Source organism: Podospora anserina, chromosome 3 (assembly GCF_000226545.1).
Source record: "Podospora anserina S mat+ genomic DNA chromosome 3, supercontig 2".
NCBI classification, from domain to species: Eukaryota; Fungi; Ascomycota; class Sordariomycetes; order Sordariales; family Podosporaceae; genus Podospora; species Podospora anserina.
The window spans coordinates 7,765-30,514 of record NW_001914856.1 but is presented as its reverse complement, the minus strand read 5'-3'; the positions used below and the strand labels follow the sequence as shown (position 1 = coordinate 30,514).

General features: G+C 50.7%; 7 protein-coding genes across 7 annotated transcripts, besides 1 other annotated feature; 2 read left to right on the top strand and 5 right to left on the bottom strand.

Annotated features, from left to right (window-relative positions):
* Nucleotides 1-2,789: 2,789 nt before the first annotated feature.
* PODANS_3_1970 (uncharacterized protein) lies at nt 2,790-4,240 on the bottom strand (the record flags this gene model as incomplete). Its single annotated transcript, XM_001908927.1, has 3 exons — nt 2,790-3,766; nt 3,872-4,019; nt 4,082-4,240. 3 exons carry the CDS (start codon nt 4,238-4,240, stop codon nt 2,790-2,792), a joined length of 1,284 nt encoding a protein of 427 aa, XP_001908962.1.
* A 1,648-nt stretch (nt 4,241-5,888) lies between these two features.
* On the bottom strand, nt 5,889-6,487 carry PODANS_3_1960 (uncharacterized protein; the record flags this gene model as incomplete). Its single annotated transcript, XM_001908926.1, has 2 exons — nt 5,889-6,168; nt 6,231-6,487. 2 exons carry the CDS (start codon nt 6,485-6,487, stop codon nt 5,889-5,891), a joined length of 537 nt encoding a protein of 178 aa, XP_001908961.1.
* A 318-nt stretch (nt 6,488-6,805) lies between these two features.
* Nucleotides 6,806-9,994, bottom strand: PODANS_3_1950 (uncharacterized protein; the record flags this gene model as incomplete). The annotated part of the gene is made up of 1 exon (XM_001908925.1): nt 6,806-9,994. One exon carries the CDS (start codon nt 9,992-9,994, stop codon nt 6,806-6,808), a length of 3,189 nt encoding a protein of 1,062 aa, XP_001908960.1.
* Nucleotides 9,995-10,503: 509 nt separating this feature from the next.
* Nucleotides 10,504-10,585, top strand: a tRNA (tRNA-Ser).
* Nucleotides 10,586-11,603: 1,018 nt separating this feature from the next.
* On the top strand, nt 11,604-12,746 carry PODANS_3_1940 (uncharacterized protein; the record flags this gene model as incomplete). Its single annotated transcript, XM_001908924.1, has 1 exon — nt 11,604-12,746. One exon carries the CDS (start codon nt 11,604-11,606, stop codon nt 12,744-12,746), a length of 1,143 nt encoding a protein of 380 aa, XP_001908959.1.
* Nucleotides 12,747-12,987: 241 nt separating this feature from the next.
* On the bottom strand, nt 12,988-14,295 carry PODANS_3_1930 (uncharacterized protein; the record flags this gene model as incomplete). The annotated part of the gene is made up of 4 exons (XM_001908923.1): nt 12,988-13,600; nt 13,674-13,758; nt 13,834-13,967; nt 14,042-14,295. 4 exons carry the CDS (start codon nt 14,293-14,295, stop codon nt 12,988-12,990), a joined length of 1,086 nt encoding a protein of 361 aa, XP_001908958.1.
* A 460-nt stretch (nt 14,296-14,755) lies between these two features.
* On the bottom strand, nt 14,756-16,592 carry PODANS_3_1920 (uncharacterized protein; the record flags this gene model as incomplete). The annotated part of the gene is made up of 2 exons (XM_001908922.1): nt 14,756-14,919; nt 14,981-16,592. Coding segments are annotated over 2 exons (1,776 nt in total), but the record flags the coding sequence as incomplete, so codon positions are not given.
* A 598-nt stretch (nt 16,593-17,190) lies between these two features.
* PODANS_3_1910 (uncharacterized protein) lies at nt 17,191-18,324 on the top strand (the record flags this gene model as incomplete). The annotated part of the gene is made up of 1 exon (XM_001908921.1): nt 17,191-18,324. The coding sequence occupies one exon, from the start codon at nt 17,191-17,193 to the stop codon at nt 18,322-18,324; it is 1,134 nt and encodes a 377-aa protein (XP_001908956.1).
* Between the last annotated feature and the right edge of the window lie 4,426 nt (nt 18,325-22,750).

The window sequence follows — 22,750 nt, the reverse complement described above, 5'->3', positions numbered from 1 at the left end:
GGGGGGGGGTGTGGGGGCTGTCTGGGATTTGGGACCATCGCTTTCCAGGGTGCTGGGCCGTAGACCCAGGTATCGCATCTCAACAGAGAGATACCTATTGATCATTTGGTTTTCAGCACCCCTCTGCCTTTTGTTCGGGCCGTTGCGCTCCAAGCCTGACCGAAGAGTGCGTGCGTTCACCATCTAGGGCCGCTAGCGGCTCTGATCGACATCCCCAGATCCCAGACTGGGATCTCCCTGGGCGTCCCAAGTGGGACTGAATGATGCTCCCGGGGCTTGCTCGTGTCCACTTTGGGCTGGGCTGTTCCTGTTTCTGATGCTTGGAGTTGCCCATTTCAGCTTGCAACTGCCGCTGAGCGAGACATGGACGCCGCGCATTTCCACAAGCAGCATCGTCCCCAACCGCCATCAACGCGCCAGTTCATGCAGCAGATCAGATGGCAGATGGCAGATGTTCGCTGCATGTTGGCTCTACGACCCAACAAGCGGCCATCCTGCAGCTGCAGGTTTGGTTGCATGGCAGCCTGCATTTCTCCAGCGGATGCCGATTTCCTCAACGACTCTTCTCTCATCATTATCAGCCTGTGCTTCATATGAACTTCGCAGACGTCTTCTGAGCTTGTCTTGCTCTGATCTGCCCGTTGGATTCCCGGCTTGGCTTCAACAAATTCCCGACCAAGACTAAACAATGTTGCACCTTGTGTTGATTCCGTCAGCCCTGTCTGTTCCTCTGGCGAGATCCTTGACCACGGTACCATGAACAACCCAACAAGGGAGACACACACAACACATCATCACCGGCCATTGCATCGCTCGCTAAGGACCGGACGAGCCACGGACGACGGGGAATCGGTGCATACTCAGAAGAGGATCGGCGCCTCTCTAGGCATTGCGCAACCGTGAGGGGTTATTTTCCGCCATCAAATCAAAAACAACGGGAACATCCAACCAATGGCAATGTCTGATTTAACAAGTCTGTACGACGAATCCCCGAGAGCCTTTGGCGCTCCAGCCTGGAAGGGACCGGCAGAAACCCGCAGATATGGATCAACCCCAAGTTCGTGTGGTGCTGAGCCGCAGCCACTTTTCTCCTCGGTACCTCTCCTCTTGTCCCACCCACAGCAGTGGTATTCATGGTCCCAGGAATCGTTTGGTGCACCAACGCAAGCTGGGCAGTCTGTTCAGACGCCATTGTGGTACCAAGGTCGTCCTTCAATCTGTACATGCCGCCCAACTTCTCCTCTCTCTGCCACCACCAACCTTGACCAACAACAGATCAGAAGTTCAATGCACCAATTCTTCGGTTCCATGGCGGCACAGCCTATCAGCAGCCATTGACCTCACACCCATTCAACTTTTCAGTTTCTTCCCATGTCTCCTTGACCCCAAGGCCCTGGAAATCGGGCCGTGTCCCCCCCCCCTGATTCTGTTCCCTATCACGACGACTGTCACGATAACCAGCTGGACAAGGCATACCTGGTCCAGCTCTGTCTCGGAAAAGGGCACCGGTGATGTGACGTTCATTCTGTCGGCTCACGTCTTCCACCTGTACCTTTTGACGACGGCATCCTTAGCATCCCATTGTGAGTAAAGATGCAATAGGGTGTCTGTGATGGTAAGATCGACACAGGCTGGCACCTTTCGGGACTCCCAAACCGATCATTTTATCTCGTTCGAGATAATTACCCAAGGCACCACCCGGAACGACTCCCGTGTTCTTTTCCATCTGGAGAGAAGGACTTGGGTGTAGTACAGCTTCCTTCGTCTGCCCTCATTTTCATACACTAACCCCTGCATGTGGTCATAGTATAAGACTCCTCTACCTACCTATTTATTCATATGCTCACTCCATCGGAGGTCACATACCTAATTACATGTGCTTTCTTTTCAATTTCCTTCGCATTTGTAACAACCATTCAGTTGCGAGATATCAAGCACTGCCTCACCGCCTCTCATGGATCATGTTCCGGATATAGGACAGAAGACGTTGAATTTCGAGGATACTCGGCCGGGTGTTCTGATTGTCAGACATACACGCAGGTGAGCCAGAATGATCATTGGACCCGCCAGCAACTATGATCAGCAAGGCTTGCAGTTGCCACGCACTGGCGATGGCCTGGCAAGAAACGTTTTGCCATGAGACCAGGCCGCCGGAGGCACTTACCATGTGACCAGAAGTTCCTTCGACCAAACGAAAAGAAACCAGAACTGCAGGGCGGAGACTGTCTCAGCCGGCAACAGCCGAGTTGCTTTCTTTTCACCCTGTTATCTGCACTGACCCTTGCGGGTCGTTCAAGACATCAAACAACAGCTATTATTGGTTTGAATAGAGATTTTATTACAGAGAGAATCTTACCTTGAATTTTCTCCCTCGTCCACTCATGGACGCTACAACGGGAGAAAAGGCCCGGACGGGAAATGGCTTGGGCCAATCATGACTTTTCTTCTGATCTCTCATACGCAGCTTGAACGTGCGAAGACGCGAGACATCAAGCAGAACAACGGACCATCCAAGTTATGAGATGGATGCGGGTCAGGACAGGCAACATTCACAGCAACAGCAAAGCATGGACTTGACTTAAAATAACGCTTATTTAATGTACACTCATTCATCGTTATCGTCATCATCATACAGTAATTCCGATAGGAAAGGACCCCCTCGATGAACAAAAAAATCTGGAATCCAGAAGAAGAAAAAGAAGCAGAAATCAAAGAATATCACCGGTCGTCAAGAGGATCATGTTATTCTTCTCCTCACACCCCCCACCCCTACCCAAACACCCAGCCCTTCAAACAAACCCCGCCCGCAGATTCTCATACTGACTGTCAGGGAATCTGAGCTGGTTTGGACTCGAATCGATGCCCCCCAGCTCCCGAAAGCTGGTCCCAATCAAGCTCTGCCCGTCGGTCCGGTCAGCAGACGCCTCCCAGAACATGCTGCCCCCGAGCCCCCTCTGCTTGAGGTACGCAACCTTTCTCTGGATCATCTCGGCCGTGTCAAAGGAGATGAGCTCCCTTTTAGCCGGATCATAGCTGTACGTGGCGCTCGCCGCGGCGTCGTACACGACCTGGGCTCCGGGCTTGGGTAGGTCTTTGTAATCCCACACACCATTCTCCCAGCTCCCGCCGCCGACGCCGGAATAGGCCTGCCCCAGTCCGTTTGTGTTGGTGAAGGCCCTCCCGTAGATTGGCATGCCGAGCACGATCTTGGACGCGGGGATGCCGGCCGAGATGTAGTCCGACACGGCACGCTCGGTCGAATATGGGGTGGCGGTGTCGTTTGTGTGGTAGAGGTTGGCTTGGTGGCCGGCGCGGAAGTCCCAGGAGCCGGCGTAGTCGTAGGCCATCAAGTTGAAGAAGTCGAGGTAGTTGGCCATGGATCGCAGCTGCATGGTGTTGTAGTGGGTCGGTCCGGCCGGGCTGGCGATGGTGAGGAGGAAGTGGTAGTTGCTGGCGTGGGTGGCGGAGTAGGAGTTGAGGGCGGACCGGACCGCCTGAAGGAGGAGCACATAGTTGGCCGCCTCGCCAGAGCTGGCGGGGTATTCCCAGTCGATGTCCAGGCCGTCGAAACCCAAGTCGGCGAGGAGGCGGACGGCGGAGTCGGCGAAGCGGGCCCGCGAGGCCGGGGTTGAGGCGGCGGAGGCAAAGTTGGTGGAGTACGTCCATCCGCCGACGCTGAGGAGGACTTTCATATGGCGGTTGGATTTCTTGAGGAGAAAGAGCTGTTTGACGCAGCCGTAGACATTGCGGCCGGGCTCGCTCCATGCTAAGACACATTAGGTAAGCGGTTGGGCGTCGTGAAAAAGGGGCGGGCTAGGGGTAAGTAAACAATCAAAAATCAAAAAGAAAGAAGAAGGGGGAAACAACATACAGTCGCCGGGGTAGTGCTTGTCTAGGTCGGCATAGGTGTCTGAAAGATAGACCTCGCCATCCGGTCGAAGATTGGCAAAGGAATAGAGAACATGAGTAATTTGTGACGCCGGCAGCTGGGCAGGTTGGTAGTTACGTCCATAGATGCCCTTTTGCAAGATCGGAGTCAGCCTCGATTGTTCTTCAGGACAAGATGACATTCATATCTCACCCAGTTGGTAAAATAAACAATATTCTTGTAACCACCAGACTGTCGTATGGTGACTTCGACCTCACTTGGAGATGGAAGGGGTGATCCTTGAACGGTGGCAGCGAGCGAACAAAAAGAAAGGGCAGCCAGCGCCGCTTTCTTGAGGGAGAAGAGTGACATTGTGGTCGTTCAGCGACTTGAAAACATGTAGTGAGAGACAGACAGACACCAAGCGTGCTGGGATGAGGGGGAGAATGTTATGAGAAAGCTTTCGCTCGGGAAAAAGTCGACAGCAACCCGCCCCCTAAATATCAAATCGAGTCGCAACTGCACCCACAGCAGCTTTTGCTCGAGTACTCGGGTTGAAATCCAGAGGCTGGGAAAAATCAATCTTTTGAATCTTTGGTGTTTTCCGTGATGGTGTTTCTGAGGCTGGGTGGTGGACCAGCTGAGGTGAAGGCCCACTGAAGCGAACTGCTTTGTAAATGGATACCCCTGTTCAAAAATAATCGTCTCAGCTGCTGGCAGAGTCTGCAAGTAAAAACAGCGGACATTTTGTTTCCTCTTATAGTTCCCATAGAACGTTGTTTCAAGGAATGGTCCCAGGAGAGATCCAGGACCTCCACCATTGACTCCATCTCCCCCAGCCTGCTGGGTGCATAAGCATTCCGATCGATAGCAACGTTGCCGCGGTCCATCTCACGCGGAAGACTGCTCCGGAGAGCTTAAGAAGCACGATGGCTACCTTTGAAAATTCGTTGACATGCGCATGTGTTGTGGTTGTGAACATTTTCAGTGCATTCGCCGTCGGTAATTTCTTAAATGACCAATACTATCCCCAACCCAGGCCGTGTCTATGCTGCTGCGGGCTACTTTGGATGCAACACTACTCTGGAGTCTAACCGCCGTCGTCGAGGGTGTTACCTGAGCTATCAGGCAAATTGGTGAAGTGAGGGGAGCATGCCGTTCTGACAAGACGCAGGTGGTGTGTCGAAAAGTTCCAATCAGAGAGCCAAGGTGTTGTCAGTCCTTTACCAGGTATCATCCAGTACAAACGTGATTGTGATCACCAGGCACCGGCCATGATCGTACTGTCCAGATTGGGAAGGTCGATACAGGCTACATGGAGTTTCCAACTTACCCCTGACCAAAAAAGTCATGTCCAGGTTGTCGAAGGAGTACCGAGGTCTGCTTTGGTCTAGACTGTGGCAGCATGCGTTAAGCCCATCTGCCATCCTGCCTTTCCGGCCGAGAAGTGAGATTTCGCGAATAGGGTTAGACTCGCGGTGAGATTTGGAGCCAGCTGGCTATCGGCTTTCCTCTGGTGCTGGGTAATCATGTGCTTTCGGACAATAGAGGTGTGATAACATGCTTATTCTCGACACCCGCCCGTTCGGTTGACCCTCAAATAACCTACGTATATCTGGGCACCAGTATTGCCTCCAGCAACAATATAAGTTTCAACTACCGGAGAGGCACAGCCGTCGGGCTGTCCCGCAGCAACGGCACTCTCATCAAGAATCAAGAAAACTATCAGGTACACACATGCCCCACCCAAAGTTCCCTGGTAGCAGAATCCCACCCTACCACATGCTGACCTATCAGGTTGTATCACGGTTGCAGTGGACTATCTCTTCATCGATTGCAACGTTACCGAGGGGTCAAAAGACAGTTGTTAAACATATCGAATCTTGTTCAGCATGGGCCAGGGGCTGACAGAAAAGCCAGGGCACGCATTGGTTCACAAAATGATGGAACCTCCGAAGGTAGTGTACAGCTCAGCAGCAATAATGTGATATCCGGTCCCGTTGGGACTTGGCTACTCATCTTAGACGTAGTTGTTGATAGTAGTCGGAGAATAGTTGTTGATGGTGGTTGTATGACATGGGCGAGCGCGACTGAGACTCCCCCCTCCAAACGGTATTACGGACGACCCCTGTCGCCCTCGGATGCGTATCAAGGGCAGCACCGGCCATCCAAAGATGCTAGAGATGGCCACCAGGATACCCAAGTATGTCGCTAGGACCATGATCGCACTGTTCCACGCCGGATTTTGTCCTAGCAATATTCGTACTGCCCATTTCGAAAACGATACAAAAGAAGCCCAGCTGCATCGCAAACAAAGTTAGAACCAAGACAAAGCAACCAGTAAGGATTAATTGGTTCGCACCTAGTCCTGATAAACGTGATAGTACTTCTTCGGTAGGATATCTTCTCCGATCCCTTTTCTTGCGCACGTCGAGAATTGTGATGGTCATCCGCCATGTACCCCTGTTCCATCGCATCCAGCGGGTTGCTGGGCAAAGGAGACACATGAGGTAAATCGCCTGGGTCTGAGGATCTCTGAGAATGCGAGCGTCGTGTGAGGCGGCTCAAATTTGGTCTGTCGAGGGTACTGGACGACGAAGTTGTGGCGCCCCCTACCATCTTGAGCCGCGTGTCGCCCATCAAGGCAAGGGAGTTGTCGGCGTTGCACTATGGGTGGCGTTGGCCAATACGGATTATTGAAGATGCATGTTCCACTGACAAAAAGGACAGAGAGGTCTGACGATACAGGTACCGACTCGTTGGTCCTGCTGGTCAACTGACAGATCGCTATCCTACGGAAGGTTGCGGTCGAGTGTTATAGATGCAGGAAAGAACGAAAACAAGCCCAGCGTCCCGATACGGACGAGGGAAGAATGGTCTTTCCTGTTCCTCAGGTAAGCAATTGCCAAGCCGGAGTTGGAGAGCGGGCAGGTGCCCTCAAGAGTCCACAATGTTTCTCGGTCTAATCCTCTTCTGTGGACGAGGCAGAAACTTGAGCGCTTTGCCGCCTCCCTCAAGGTCAACCAGGCGAAGCCGACGCGTCAAGAAAGTGGTTTGACCAGCACCTCCATTTTTTGGGTGCATGAGATCCTCAAGGTAATCTACAATAGACTTGCGATCAATGTTTTGACGATTGATGTCCAAGCCAGGGCTCGTCAAAGCCCTGATAAAGCGGTGATATTTCCATGTCCACCGTCGTTCCCGGCAAAGACTTTTCAGGAGGACAGACAAGGGTGTATCTCCTGCCCGGTTTACTTCGGTCAAGTCTGGGCCCGCTGCGAGGATGAGATCAATGACCTTCTCGTTGCACAGACGTTGGCCGGCCGCAAGGGAAAGGGCGCCATGCAGGTAAAAGCCGTTGGCAGCACGTGGGTCGTTTGAAAGGGGCTGAATCTTGAATATTAATGTCAGCGCCTCTTCTGCCTCCAAGGCGATGACTCGGTTCAAGATCCTCTCAGACGAGCCGGGGCGAATGGGCAGATGGAAATTGGCGTCGTGGTGAAGAAAAGCGAGCAGAAGCTGCTCAGCCGACGGCATGGCCAAAGCTGGAGACTGCATGATGGCGTTCTTGACAAACAAGGCTAATGGATAGTCGCCCGATTCGTCGGGAGTGTTGACGCTGGCGCCGGCATCGATCAGGGAGTAAGCGACCGACAGCTCCATCGTCCGCAGTGCGTGGCACAGGACACGTGTGGAATCGACAGGGGTGAATTGAGGAAGTCCGCGTCGCGCAATTGTCTCCAGTGCTCGAGTGGCACGTTGGTTTGCCTGGTTAAACATGGTCATGAATAAGGACGGATCTGAAGTCAACAGCCTGTCTGTATCGAGATCCAAAACAATCTCGAGCAGACTGTCCATGGAAGCCGTCGGGGCATCGTTAACAGCATATCGAAACAGATCCCTGAGAACATCAGGCTCGAGGCCGCTGCGGAGACATCCCTTGCGCACAAAAATATCGCAGGCAGCAATGTTGGGCGTCATGAATGCGTTCACGAACGGCGTCCAGCCTCGGTTGTCGGTGATGGAAAAGAGCTTCTCGATCCCCGGAAGGTTGAGAAAGAAGCGCAGGGTGAATAGTTGGAGCTCATCGTACGATTTCTGTCGTCTAAAAGGAAGATGCAGCATTGAGCTTCCATCTAGGTCGGTTTCGTCGATGCGAGCGCCGGCGTGGAGCAGTGCTCGCATGGTCTGAGCCAGGGCATTGTGATTCACCTTGGCCGGAGCCATTGCCTTGTTCGAAGGACCCACGATGGCCTGCATCAGAGCGGTTCGGCCCATGGCGTTTCGTGCGTGGACATCGGCACCTGCTTTGATGAGGGCCTTGACGGCAGGGACGTTGCAGTGCTGGGCAGCGGCCATGAGCGGCGTGTCCCCGTAACAGTCCTTGGCATCCACTACGGCGCCCTTAGAGACCAGAGATTGCATTGTTCTCATCCGGGGAATCGCCCGTTCGTCCTCGCAAATATCGAGAGGACTCTGGCCTGCCGGTCGAGCCGACGGCATGCTGCACATGTGAAGCGGCGACAAGCCACCGCCGTTAGTGGTGAGCATGAAGCCACGATTGACATCCGCTCCTAGCTCGGCCATCTTGTCAACATCCTGAAAAGCGCCAAGTCGACAGGCCTCACCCAAAGGCGTGATGGTGGTGTACGGGATGTACATCTTGGTTTCGACGTTGATGTTTGCGCCAAGCTCCAGGAGAAGCGGCAGCGTGGAGTCGAACCGGCCATTGGCGTAGGCATGATACAAGGGTGTTAGCGTCTTGTTGTCCTTGACATCCACGTTGGTCTGGATCTTATTGTCCACAAGGTACCGGACGACGTCTGTCAGGCCCATGGCGGCTGCATGATGCAGAGCTGTGGCGCCATCCTCGAGGCCCCGATGCTCACCATGGGGATTCCACAGGTCCATGGCGGGAGTTGCCCCACGAGACAGCAAAAGTTGGGCCACATCTGAGCGGGAATGGCAAATGGCGATGTGTAGGGGTGACCAATGAGGGACGTGCGAATTCTCGGGCGACTCTAGCGCGTTGAGGACACCATATAGGTGGGTGCAGCCGCAGAAGTTTTCTGAGCAGGCGATGACCGACACTCCATGATCGAGCAAAATCTGGACGATCTCCGTGTGACCACCTCTGACGGCAAGGTGGATGGGATGAAATCGACGGGTCACGGTGCCGGGGCTCCGCGTGGGAATTCTCGGGCCAAGACCTGCTCCGTAGTGGCCGTCGAAGCTCGAGGTGGAATCGTCGGTGTCGGAAGACATCATGTCGTCCATCAACACATCACTCTCGCTATCCGACTCGGAATCCTCGGCGTGGCCCCAATGGTCCGAGGCTCCAATGCTGCTGGAAGGTTGGTTGGTATCGAGGGTGGTGGCATGGTCGCTCTCTTCGGCGTCGAGGGACCACTCCACCACGGCATTGGACTCGCACTCGTTGTCAGATTCCCACACACAGTCGTCGGCATTCCCCAGGGCAGCGCTCTTGGCCGTGGCAGTGGCCTTTTGCCATTCACTGGACGGAAGTTGATCAACAAGCTGGATGTTTGGATCGAGACCGACGGCGAGTGCCATTTTAAGCGTCTTGACCATGCCGCACTGCGCGGCCCAGGCCAGCGGCCATGCATCACCACGCTCGGCGGCGCGCCGGTAGAGATAGGAGTTTGCCGCATCATAGAGCCGCTTGTCGGTGCGCGCAAGGGATGCAATGTCCTTGAGGCGGTCGAGGTCCTCGATGATGAACTCCAGGAGCTCATTCGGAAGCGCGGACAGGGAAGCCGGCGCCATGGTTGCACGTCTGCTGTAAGTTGAGCCGCGTGGTGCCACCCGAAAGGAACCTTCTTTGCTTGCTACTGTGTGTGGTTGCGAGGGAGTCCTCAGAAAGCGAGAATCGCGCTTTGGATAGCGGACATGAAGAGGAAAAGAGAAAGAAAAGAAGGGTCGAGACGCGGTTGCCTGGGTGCAAACGGGGAGAGAGACTTCCTTGTCAAACAGGCTGATCAACAACCTGAGCACCTCATGGAACTGGAAGATGGGAAGAAAAGCGTCTGTACTGCCGGTGTCTGCACTGACCGCTGCTGCGACCCTGCAGGGCTGTCCACTCAGCGCTGCAGCGGGCAACCCCATGCTCCATTTTGGCGCTGGTTCCCCTGCCTCCTCCACATGGCAATCTCTTGGCGCGCTGTCTTTGGACTGGGCTGGCGGTGACTGCCGGCAGATTCAATTTCGCCGACTTGGGTCTTTCCGCTTCGAGCTCGGATTGGGGGTCCGCAATTAGCCAAAACGTCATGCAGCACCTGCATCTCTTCTGGAAGTTTTGGTGGAAGAATTCCACCCATCACCACATTCGGCCCGGGTCTTTACGGTTATCATCCTCGCCCACGTGTCGCCGTGCATCATGCAACGCTGTCTATCATCAAGGGAGCATTGGCCTTGATGTGCGGTGCGGGGTCTTCCGTCCAGAGTCACCTCACCAGCTCAACAGCACGCAATGGGGTGGGATACCCATCCCTAAGGTTGATTGTCCGGTTCGTTTCTCTTTAGACCTCTCTTTCAAGTCCTCGGGCCTGACAACCCTGTCATTTGAGCGGTGATAGATTGGTACAAATAGTATAAATTCGTTTCCACATCGATAAGGCGTGGTGGCAGAGTGGTCTAATGCGCAAGACTAGAAATCTTGTTCCTTCGGGAGCGTCTGTTCGAATCAGGCCCACGTCGACATATCTTTTGCACTTTTTCTACACACTATCTCCAGTGCCACCAGTTCTTGTCATGGTCAAAGTCCGACGCTTTCTGTTTTTATTCATCTATTCATTTCTCACACAGTTGCACTCAGCGATGTCATTTTTGTTGTCACCGCCCGTCTATCTATAAGTGAGCACTCGCGTAAGGGTGAGGAGTTCGAGTACATCATCAAAATCATTGGAACACAACCCATATAGTAAAACATTTCAGCGTATTATTTCGTCAACAGATGAGGAATGACAGTAAATAGGTGTCGTGCATCTGCAATTCAAAACTCGAAGTGATATGCCACGCCTCCGTTCGCCGCGTTCCCCATCAACTGCACCAACAAACAAGATGAGCACCCGCATGCGGGATCATGCCAACTCCTCAATCCCCGGCCCCCAGGTGACGGTGACTTGCTGCTGGCACCATGATCAACCCATCTACCTGCACCTAACCTGCATCCTGTGCCTCAATCATAATCTCGTTCTCGCCGGAGCCAACACCCGCCCATCATCCACGACCCGTGCACCTTCGAGTCACGAGATTGTCAGACGCACTGCGGTGTGATGCCACGGGCATCCTGTCCAGGTCCTCGAGGCACAGGTGAGTAGGTTCCTGGAAGTGGATGGGCTTAGTGCCTCAATATCGACAGTCGACACCAAAAACCGGGCAAAGTTGTTGGTGGTGGCATGGGTGGTCTGCTGCGCCGTACCAGGAGAACATTCCCCGACCTCCTCCGCCTTCTCTTTTTCTCCCGTCTTGCCTCCTCGTGGCGTTTCCCTCTTTCCTTTCTCTTTTGTGCTCGGTTACACCTCGCCATCGTCTGTGGTGCGACTATCAACGACCACCATTCTACATGGGACGGCCACCCACACGAGGCCATAATTTCTTGAAGGCTCCCAGTGTGAAGCGCTGATTACACTCTTTCAATTTTGCGCAGTTTAGCATTCGCTGCCTTTCTTTTATTTTGCTGCATAACACTTCTTCTTGGAAAAGAGACACAGAGATGGGTAACACGATATCCATCGCGCGGAAGGGGTTGTGGGGGTTTCATGAAGAACCACGCATCAAGAGGAGATGTGTTCGGCGGAACCCACCTCCGAGCACAGGCACCTCGACGGGGGGTGATAACGGCTGGGGGGGCGGGACAGGAAGCGGGAGTGGAAGCGGAACCAGCACCGGAGGCGGCGGTAGCAACGGCGGCGGCAGTGGGAGTGGGAGTGGGAGTGGGAGCAGTGGTGGAAGCGGGAGCGATAGCGGTAGCGGTATTGGAAGCGGGCGCGGTGGTGATAGTAGAAGCGGGACAAGTCAAAGCGGCGGTGGAAGCAGTAGGGAGCATGGCGACGAGGGCAATACTGGCGGCAAGGGAGGCACTGGAAGCGAAACAAGTCATGACAAAGGAAGCGGGGACAATGGGGGGAATGGCGATGACGAAGGAGGTGGGCGTCATAATGGGCTGGAATCTCTCGGCGGATCAGGGACGTCGCCGTCACAAGCTTCAAGCAAGAAGTTCTTCCAGGCAGTAGCAGGCTCGACAGGTGGGGCAAACTCGACCGATCCCTCCAACACAGCAACTCCGACCGATGAGTATAGGTCGCCCCTTCCGAACCCAACATCGTTGCCTCCAGGATCGAACAGCTCGGACAGTTCTGACGGAACAGTTGTCGGAGGGGGACGGCCATCCACCGGTGTCATTATCGCAATTGTTGGCGGCGTCCTTGCCGGGCTGGCTGTTCTCCTCGTCCTCGCATGGCTGGGTCATCGAGCATGGATACGCCGTGAAGAGAAACGGTTGATGACCACGGAAAAATCAGCAATTCCGCCGCTCTTTTCGTCCGAATCATTTCTTGCCCCTCCTCCTCTTCCGACTCCTGGCACCGCGGTACACAATACATCAACTCTGATCTTTCGAGAGAAGGGGCTGACGAAACCGCCCACACACCCGTTCACGTCAATCCACGAAGCCGATAGTTTCACAGCTGTGCACGAAATGCCCTCCCCGATGCCAGAAACAATCGGCAACCGACACGAGCTGGCAACACCAGACATCTTGGAGATTCCAGACTTTGGCGATATTGATCTCGACATTACAGACCACGAGGACGATGGTGATGATCTGGGAATCAGAAGGCCGACTTCTCTGCTATGATGGCTAGTTGACGTTCGGTAGATTTAATATTTAATTCTGTATGGAATGTGGGTACTGATGTAGCATCCACAGTCGGTTTCTCGTTACTCCTTTAGAGCTTGGCCGGAAGAGGTTGATACACGCCATTGAATGCATACTCTTCGATTGGGAGATAAGTTCCTGTTTTTTTAGCATCCGCCGCATTAGTCAATTCACCCTATCCAACAGTACGAGGTACTTGTTTGTCCTTTCAACGTGTCTTCTAATAGCCCTCTCTCTTATTGACTTTGTTGACCGGTTCCGTGTCCTCGCTCAATCTCTTGAGGTTGTATTCCAAGATGGACAGGACTCTTTCATTGTAATGTGTCGATGCGCCAGATACATGGGGAGTGATGATGACGTTTTCCATACTCCAGAGCTCGTGTCCATCTGGAAGAGGTTCAGGGTCAGTCACATCCAGAGCTGCACCTTTGATCAACCCTCCCTTCAGCGCGTGAATGATATCTGGTGTGTTGACCACAGGTCCGCGGGCAATGTTGGAAACGAATGTCCTTCCCTTCCTGCCGTCCGCCGCCAGCAACTCAAACTCGGCCGCTGCGAGTAGGTGTTTAGTGTTGGGCGTCAGGGGGGTGGCGATAACCAGCAGGTCGAGCCCAGAGGTCAGGAAAGCATGCAAGTCTGCGCGCGAAGAGCCCGAGAACCATTTGGAAGGGTAGATCCCATCGGGGTCTCCAAGCCCTGGGGGCGTCCAAGAATGGTCTTTTTTCGAGGCGGGTGTAGTGCGAGGATGGAGGGTGTAAGCATGGACGTTCATGCCCATGGCAGTGGCTAGACGGGCTGTTTGACGGCCTATTGAGCCATAGCCCAGAATTCCGCTGACGGCGTGTTAATCTTGATGAGCCCAACGGTAAAGGTAAAGCATGGAGGGAACAGCACGGGGAGACCAACATTGTTTTCTGGACGGCATCATCAATAAGGTTCAAGTCAGATCGATCCCATCGGCCTTCTTTCTGTTTTTCATGATACTGGGGAACTGGGGAGGAGAGATGGGTCAGTGTTGAAGATGAAATCAGGTATTAGGAGGGAAGAGGCGAAGCAAAACACCCACATCGATGTTGAAAGGCTAGATATGTGCCAATGATCCATTCCGATATCTGGGGGCCGTGAACGCCATTGGCTGTACAAAACTTTGCTTCGGTGTCCTTGAAGATTGGCAGATCCAACACATGGTTGGCGCCAGCACTTCATCAAAGGGAGGTTTAATCAGCCATGCCACGTACTTCGTACTGGTCCTGTGCCAATCATGCTATTCTTACCTCATGAGTTGGACGTATTCCAGCTTTGGGGCTTGTTCCGGCGTCGGCAACACCGTAAAAGTCAAGAGGACGGTGACATCCTTCCATTCCTCGTCAGGGAACGGGGCCCAAGTCTGGTCCCATTCTGTTTGTCGATAGGTGACCACTTGCAAGCCCGGAAACTCAGCTTTGAGATTCTCCATGAACTCGGCCGGCTGTTCCCAGGGCATGACCATCAAAAGTTTGTGACCCCGCAGGGTCTTGTTGATTGTCATTTTCGTTATTGATGTGGAACGGATGATAGGAATGTATTCAAAGGAAAGGAAAGTCAAGTTTATGAAAAGAATAGTTTGACTTGAACTTGGTTTGTGCGGGGATCTGGACAACACATTCCGAGGTGGTGTCTTATCAAGCCGGGCGTGCCGGGATAGCACGCCTTGGGGATGATGCGATGTGGGGTGCTTCTTTTCCCTTATCGGAGTAATTCTGCGATACTTCAGGACTCTCGATTGGTGCCCTCATTTGCCTGGCCCTGAAGCTTTCTTGCGCTGCAGTGGAGTTTGAGGTCTGGAAATCTCGGAACCGGCCGTCCTGACCCTCACTCAGAACAATCCTGGAGTGGTATTGGGTGTCTTGGCGAACAGCCTTATCACAAACCTGATCATCAACATGCTTCAAAACCAGGACGCCATAAATTATTCGCAGAGCGATACTACAAACACACGCCAATGAAAATCATGCCTCGTGCAGCCTGACCTGCACACCGCTCCCGCTTCTGTTTTCGATGGTATGGTGGAACCTCATAGGGGCATCGGCTGGCTCTTGCGCGTTCTCGATCTTGTCGTATCGCTGCAGTAATCTCACAATAACATATGCGGTTTTCGTTCGCGCAAATTGTTCTGTCTTTCTGTCAGTCCAGGTTCTTCTGAGCCAACCTCCACGGGAGGAGCGAATACTCACGACCCAAACACTGACGGATACCGCCGCCAAATGGAATGAACTCGAAGCCGAATTTGCGGCCTCCATTCTCCTCCCCACTTTCAGGTCGGAAATGATTCACGTCAGGGCCCCAGATATCATCCCTCCTCGTCATGGCGTAAGTTGGGATGAGGACCTGCGTTCCCTTCGGCACAAACATGGGGTCGTTGCCGTCGTCCCCGCCGCCCCGCGGCAAAACCGTGTCCCGGACGGCTACTCTTTCATTGAGCGGGATGACAGGCGCCATACGAAGGGCCTCATTGACGACCGAGTTGATGTATGGGATGGAGTCTCGCAGCTCTTTGAACTCGATGCCGCTCGGTTGGGATGGGTGGTATGGACCAAACTGTTGTAGAATTTGCTCTCGCAGCTTGTTGAAGACTTCCTGATGGCGTGCCAGGAAGTAGAAAACCCATCCAATTAGGGAAGCTGTGGTGTCTCGACCGGCAGTAAGGATGTTGAGTGTCTGGCTGCGCAGCTCAACGGGGTCCTGTGTTAGCTTTGCAAGCTCATCTAAGAGGATGTAGCGACCCGGAGAGGTGAGCCCAGTCTCGGACTGAATCCCGGCCAAATACTTGTCTCCGCGCTGGAGCCTCAACTGCACAAACCACTCGGAGTATTTATGCACAGCTGCGCAGTGGGCGTTGAACTCCCTGGTCGGCAGCAGCCAGCGGTATTTCCAGAGGGCTCCTCGTGTCTCTACCCAAGCCTTCCCGGCGTCCATGTGGGTGCCGATATTCTCTCGGTCGGGAGGTTCATACCCAGGGATAACTGGCAACTCAACCCGCTCCGATGGGTTCTGAGAATGAACCGAGTACCCATAAATAAGCTCGGTGGTGATGTCCAGGGTCATGTTGTAAAAAAGGGGCTGCAGGTCGAAACTGGCGGTCCATCCCTTCTCACCAGCTCCGTATGATCTGTCAATGGCAGAGAACAACTGCTGGACATGGCGCTCGATCAAAGCAAGGTCGTTGATCTGGTCTTTGGTGAACTGAGGTCGCACCAGAGCACGGGAGTGCTTCCAGGCTTCGCCTCTACTGGTGAAGACGCCGGAGCCAAAAAGCGGTTTCCAACTAGCATTTCTCTGCTCCCCAACATCCCAGTCGGGGGCCTTGCTGGCGAGCATGGCCTGGACGTTGGCGGGATCGCGGGTCACGATAAGCTCGTAGTCGGCAATCGGGACCACACAGGTGTGCACATCTTTGCCCATCTCCTGGTTGATGGCCTCGACGACGTACTGGGGACCTCTGTCGGCCTTGGTGGCCTTGACACTCTCAACAAGCCGGCCGAACCCCAAGAACCCCTTGGTGGGCATCACGCGAGCGGGGCTGCATCCCAACCGAGCTGCTTCTTCATCATTTCGCCGTCGGACAGATTTCTTTCTCTGGATAGAGTGAGCAAGCTGGAACACGCAAATAGCCGCTGCCACTGCGAGGGCAAACAGGAACATGATAACAGAAAGGTGAAACGCAGGGTAGGTATAAGTCAACAGAAGAGTAAGAGGTCCAAGAAAAGCATTGCTCACGAAAACCGTCTCCTCTCTTGATGTAGTGCGACAGGATCCCGGAGCTTGGAGACAGTCCCGAATGCTCGGTCAGCCGTTGATATTCCGTGGAGGGAAGGTCGTCACCCACGGCGCCTTGATCCAGGGTTTTAATGACCTTTTCAGCAATATCCGAGAGAATACTGGTATACGCCGGTGCATCGTCGGTCGCGATACGCAAGGCCGGCGGCAATGATGAGGGACCGTCCAAATCTGCTTCTTTCTTCAACTGCAACCGTTACCCAAGACTCCGACCCGAGAATCTTTCATCGCACCGACTACTTACTCAAGGTTCGCCCGGTTGCGAATGGCTTTGAGGCAGCTTCAGTGTGAAAACACCACGTTCCTAGTTTACCGCACGTTTTACTTGCAGTCTTCCTCCCGGTGCGCAGACGGAATGAGTCGCGTACCGGATGGTTTTGAGCCGGATTTTCTTGGGTGTTCTTGGGCCCGTTCCGTGAGTAGTTTCAATTCCCTCGTATCTCAAAAGACCGCCTCCTGTCTGTCTTCTTTACCTTCGAAACAAGTTGATCGCGTGCTGGGATCAGCCCCCGTTTTGTCTTCATATAATATCTTCCCAGTCCAGCCTCAACCTTCAGGTTCTTCAAAACAATAAGTCCGAGATTCAGATTCGATACTTCTCGGCATTATGGCCGTCAAATCCCCCCTCCTGGCATGGGCAGTGACGCTCTTGTGCGCCCATGTGAGAGCAGCCCCGGCTTCTCTGGTACCGCCTCATTATTCCGGAGAAGCCCAGAGACTGGCGGATCCCACATACGGCCCAATTCCAGGCCAGTCAGATCTTTACAATTATTACTGGGGCACCGATAGACCTTTTCCAGGCAACATTTCGGATCCAATCTTCCCAACCCAGAAAGGGCCCCCTGGTGTTGATGACTGGGTTTGGCAGAACCTCTTGTCGGCCGAATGGCTAATCTTTGAGTTTTATCAGCAAGGTATTGAGGCCTTCACCCCACAAGATTTCGTCAAGGCGGGCATGCCCAACACCACGTATAGGCGCCTGATGGAGATCCGCAATAACGAGGCCGGCCATCTGCGCATCTTCCAGAACCAAATCTCGCCGACCTCCATCAAGCCCGGTCGTTGCCAATACCGGTTCCCCTTTACTGAGCCCGTTGGGTATATGGCGCTGATGACGGTACTTGAGATTTCCAGCATGGCCTTCCTTACGGGTCTGGTGCAGCTTCCCAAGCTCGACTTCAACAAAGGAGCCATGTTGGCCATCGCCGAGGTTGAAACCCGCCACGAGGTGTGGGCGCTGCTGGACATTTGGAAGGCAGATCCATTCGGCGGTCCATCCGACACCATCTTCCCTTTCGCCGGTGAAATTCTGGACTCCACCAATGCATTCATTGTCCCTGGAAGCTGTCCGCATGAGAACCCGGAATTTCCCCACAACCGACAACGGCTGCCGGCCCTTTCGGCTGGGAAGGACACTGTGAGCCTGACGCCAGGCTCGAGGATCAGTCTGCACTTTGACGACCCACGTAACCAGCCCTACTTCAACAAGCGCATCCAGTATTATGCCGTGTTCTTTCATGCAACGGCCAGTATCAGTGTTCCCGTTAACACGCGTCACTGGCCCCGCGAGGAGATCTGGGTGACTATCCCTCGCAACTTTGAGACCAAGGGGGTCATCGTTGCGTGCGTTGCGGATCGACAGGGGGCGCCCACAAAGGAGTCTGTCATTGCTGGTCCAGCTGTCATCTTGGAACAGCCTGCAACCCTTGCAACGGCTCTCTTGCGTGGCAAGTCGGGTTGAACAAGATGACCGGCTTGCTTGATCAAAGATGGATCGAGCGGCGCATGTATTATGCCTGTCGGGGTGTCATTTTGTACAGAACCTGGCCAGCTTGGTGTTTGGGCATGGCTGGGAAAAGGCGCTGTTTCTGTTGGCCATCAAATCTTTGTTTTGAAAAAAAGACATGTCTATAGCCGGGGACAAAGTCATTGTGTAGAAGCAACAAAGACATACAATTCTACCTACAGGACTGTCTTGCTGTACTTTGTATTTTCTGAAACTGGGTATCCATCACGGAAACACGCCACATGTATGTTTCAGGATGAAGAAAGGACTTATGAATTAACAATGCTATCGGTAGAAGCATATTTCAGTAATCGAAATCCACCTCCAAGCTTCAGACCTTACTTCTAGGCCATCCAACTTCATTCATCATCAATACACACATACCAACAAAGCACTAGAACACCATCAACGCTATATTATTTCATATACCTGCCTCATCTGGTCAGTATGGCCATCAACACCGAGTCAATGCCGACAACCGGTACATTGGGTTCCTCGGGCTACTCATGTACCGCGATGCTTTGGACGGCGAAAACGACCGTTTGCATCACACTATGGGTATGCACCTGCTACTGGAGCTCTGCTTAAGATTCGATGCAGTAAGTTGTCTTCGATCGCTGATCAAGTATTGCAACGAGACCTGCTTCAAGCACGACCCTGACTGGCTGTACCGCAAAGCCAGACTGGTGGCGTTGGAGGACTACAGGGTTCAAGGGCTTTTTCGTCCTACACTCTTATCTCCAGCGATCTGACGAGAGTCCGCTGGAAGAGATTTGGGGCTACCTGCTAGCGCATGCTCGAAATTCCTTCCACGTCAGAATGCTGGCACGAGTGATGGACCCCGAGGCGGATTACCTCCCGTACCTAGTTTATTATTGTGGGAGACTTAATGAGCGCTCACCATTCGTGCTACTTGAATTGATCAAAAATGTGCCGGTGGTGAGGCTTACAGAGCAGGTAAACTTTCGAGGGATGCTGGTGACGCCTCTCTCTATTGTTTCTTCTGGTCTCCGGCTGTCAAATATCAACCTTCTGCTCAGGCAAGGAGGTATCAAGAGACCTTTTGAACACTGTCATCGGGATCCAGTGAGAGGGTTTTTGACAAACCCCTTGTTTGCCTTGTTGATGGATATCTCTCTGCCATGTCACGAGAAACCGTGGCATAGGGATGGGGAATCACCAAAGAATTGGATGATCAGAGCCAGAGACATGGAGACGACTGATTCTGCCTCGCATTTTTAACTTTTTTTGCTCCGAGGGAGTCGTGGGAGTAGTGCAGCGAGCACTGTAGATAATCCGCAGTGTCTTTACTATAAGTTAATGACATCTCTTAATAGTCTGTTTCCTCCCTTTTTTTTTCTATCAAATTATAATTCTATTGTGACGAACCCCTATCCAGAACCTCTGAAAGGGATACTAGTCGAAGGCGTTTCTAGACAATCTTGGTCCGGTGCAGCTAAACAGTGCACAGCAAATGGGTTGTCTCAATCACAAGAGTCTCGATACCAACGAATGTGACTTGAATTGCATACTGTGGAACTATCTGCTACCCATCTAGTTCCTCCGTATATATAGACCTGGGGACCGTGGACCATGAACCGTGAGCCCCGCCGCGGTCCCCGGTCCCGATTTCATTAGTCCGTCCTGGCCACTGGACCGTAAGCCCCGCTCACCTTCCCGGTCCAGTTCTTATTGGTCCGCCAGTTCTCCACCTTCTACCAGAACCGTGACACCTACAGGCTGTATGAGGCATAACCTTTAATAGTTTTTATTTAAAAATAAGAATTATGATATTATAAGAATTATGATATTATAAGAATTATGATATTATAAAAATTAAATTACAAAGTTTAGTATCCTTCTAAATGTGAAGTTTTTTAACGTAACGTGCATGATAAGCGAGCGCCGCAGACAAGCGAGCGCCGCACTTTCTACTACCCTACCACAGCTATCCTCAATTACACAACCACAACACTAGGAAACAACGATAACTGAACTAGAAATAGATGAATCAGATGATTCTGCAGCCTCCTGGCATGTACGTGCATTATGGCCAGGCTTACCGCACACGCCACAGCACCGAATCTTCGTACGAGACCCCCCTGCACTACCACCACTTTATTATATTTCTTAGGCTACCTACTTACCTATAGCCTTTTAATCTAGTAGATCCTGTGCCTCTTATATAGTAAGTGACCCTCTAAGCCGCATATATATTTTTTTGGCTCTCCGTCTCTTACTAAGCTCCTTATTGGCCTTACGTAGCGAAGAGACCTCTATACGGAAAAGAGTTACCTCGTATATTATACTTATTATTTTCTTAATAAATTAGTTTATAGCGGCTAGTATTAAAGTTAAAAAGTTATTTTAATAGTTAAAAATTCGAGTTTTAATAAACATTAATTATAAAGTAATTTCCTAAGGGTTATATAGTATTTAAGAAACCTAAAGTAATACCGTAATTAAGTTTAAGGCTAGGGGTATTAGGGTCCGAATATATATATCTAGTTTAAATATTACTTTTTTTAAATTATATAGTATAAAGTTAGCTTTAATAAAACCTCCCTAAATATTTTTTTTCTATAATCGAAGTAAAAAACGTTTCTTTAAATATATAAAGAAACTTTAATTTACTAATATATATAATATTTATTTATATTAATTATTTAATTTAACGGTTATATATTTTCTTTAATAACGTAAAATAATTAATATTTAATAATTAAAGTATATAAAAAGAGTACGGAGGTATATATAATATAATAATATTATACTTTTAATAATAAGTCTCGAATTTTTCGGAGTAATAACTTTCGTGGCCGTTAAAGATTAATAACCGATATTTACTTTTCGTACGAAATACTATATAAAAATCGAAGTACCGAATTTAATTTATACTTTTTTTATTAATAATTTAATTATTATTATTAGCTGGTGAGCCCTGATAGGCTTATAATATAGAACCTATATAGGGTTGCTGTAAAATACAGCAGTGCGTAAGCGGAAGCGGGAGGATACGACGGCAGTGCCTAAGGAAGGTAAAGCACTGTAATACAGTGAGGTATAAGGAATAAGAATTGCCTTTATTGCCTTTGGCCTTAGCCTTAAACTTTAGCCCTTTAAGGAAAGAAAGAAAGGAACTATTTTACAGGAGAGAGGAGAGGTCTATATATAGGCCTTCGTAGGCCTACTGTGGGTCCTGTAGGCCCTGGAAGCCCCTATACCACTTTGGGGTATTTGGTGGGCTTAGGTGGGTCTAGTGTAGACTTACGGAAATCTATAGAACCTTCGGTAGCAAAGGTGCCCTGTAAATCACACTATTGTGGCAACTTACTACGTAAGCTTATAGCCACTTTAGAAGGTTCTAGTATCCATTGACTAAGCCTCAGGCCACAGTAGCCCTGTAAGCCTTTAAGGGTCCCTTGTAAAGAATATTCTAAAGGGATCCAAACTGGGAAGTTCCATTACTGCTTATAGCAGTACTGCCCACTGTAGTATTAATCTGTAGGGCAGTAAGTAAGGCACTTAATAGTACCCACACATTAATAATTATTAATTATTATAATACGCTAAATAGCCGGAAAATTATATTTTTAATATTAATTAATAAAATAATATTATTTAATTAAAATAATAAATAATAAAATAATTTAATTTAAAGTATTTACGTTTTAAATAACCGTAATTTACTTACGATTATTAAATTAAACCTATTTAACTTTACTACAACTATTAAAAATTATAATAATTATAATAATAATAATAATATTTATTATAAATTTAATTTTATTAAAGTTATAAATATTATTATCTATAATACTATATTTAACTTTAATATTCCGTACAAAAGTAAATTATTCGTTAATAACTTTTAAATTTTTATATTTAGCCCTCTAATAATTATATTTATATGTAAAACGCGTCCGAAATTTTAATTAACGTTTAATAAAGTTATAAGCTTATCGTACGCTAATAGAAAGCGCGTTACGTTCGCGTAGTAATCGATTAACTATATTTTCTATATACGAAAGCCGGGGATAAAATACGCGTATAAATAGCTTAATTATATATTAAATAATTTCTTTTTCTTTTAAATCCGTAAGTTTACGCGAATTAATTAAAGTATCGCGTCGTATAGGTATACCGGTAAGTTAACGGCGAATAATTTTATCGTTAACTTTATAGATCTTCGTTGCGGCTCGTTTATTTAGGTTTTTATTATTTTTTATAGCTTTAGCGGCCAGAATTACTCTAGCTTCGTTAGAGGTAGAAGATATGGTTTTTGGTTCAGAAATGGAATATTAAATGTAGAGGGTTAAGTCGCGTCGAAAAGTACAGGCGCTCGCTTATCTGCGGCGCTCGCTTATTATGCACGTTATAT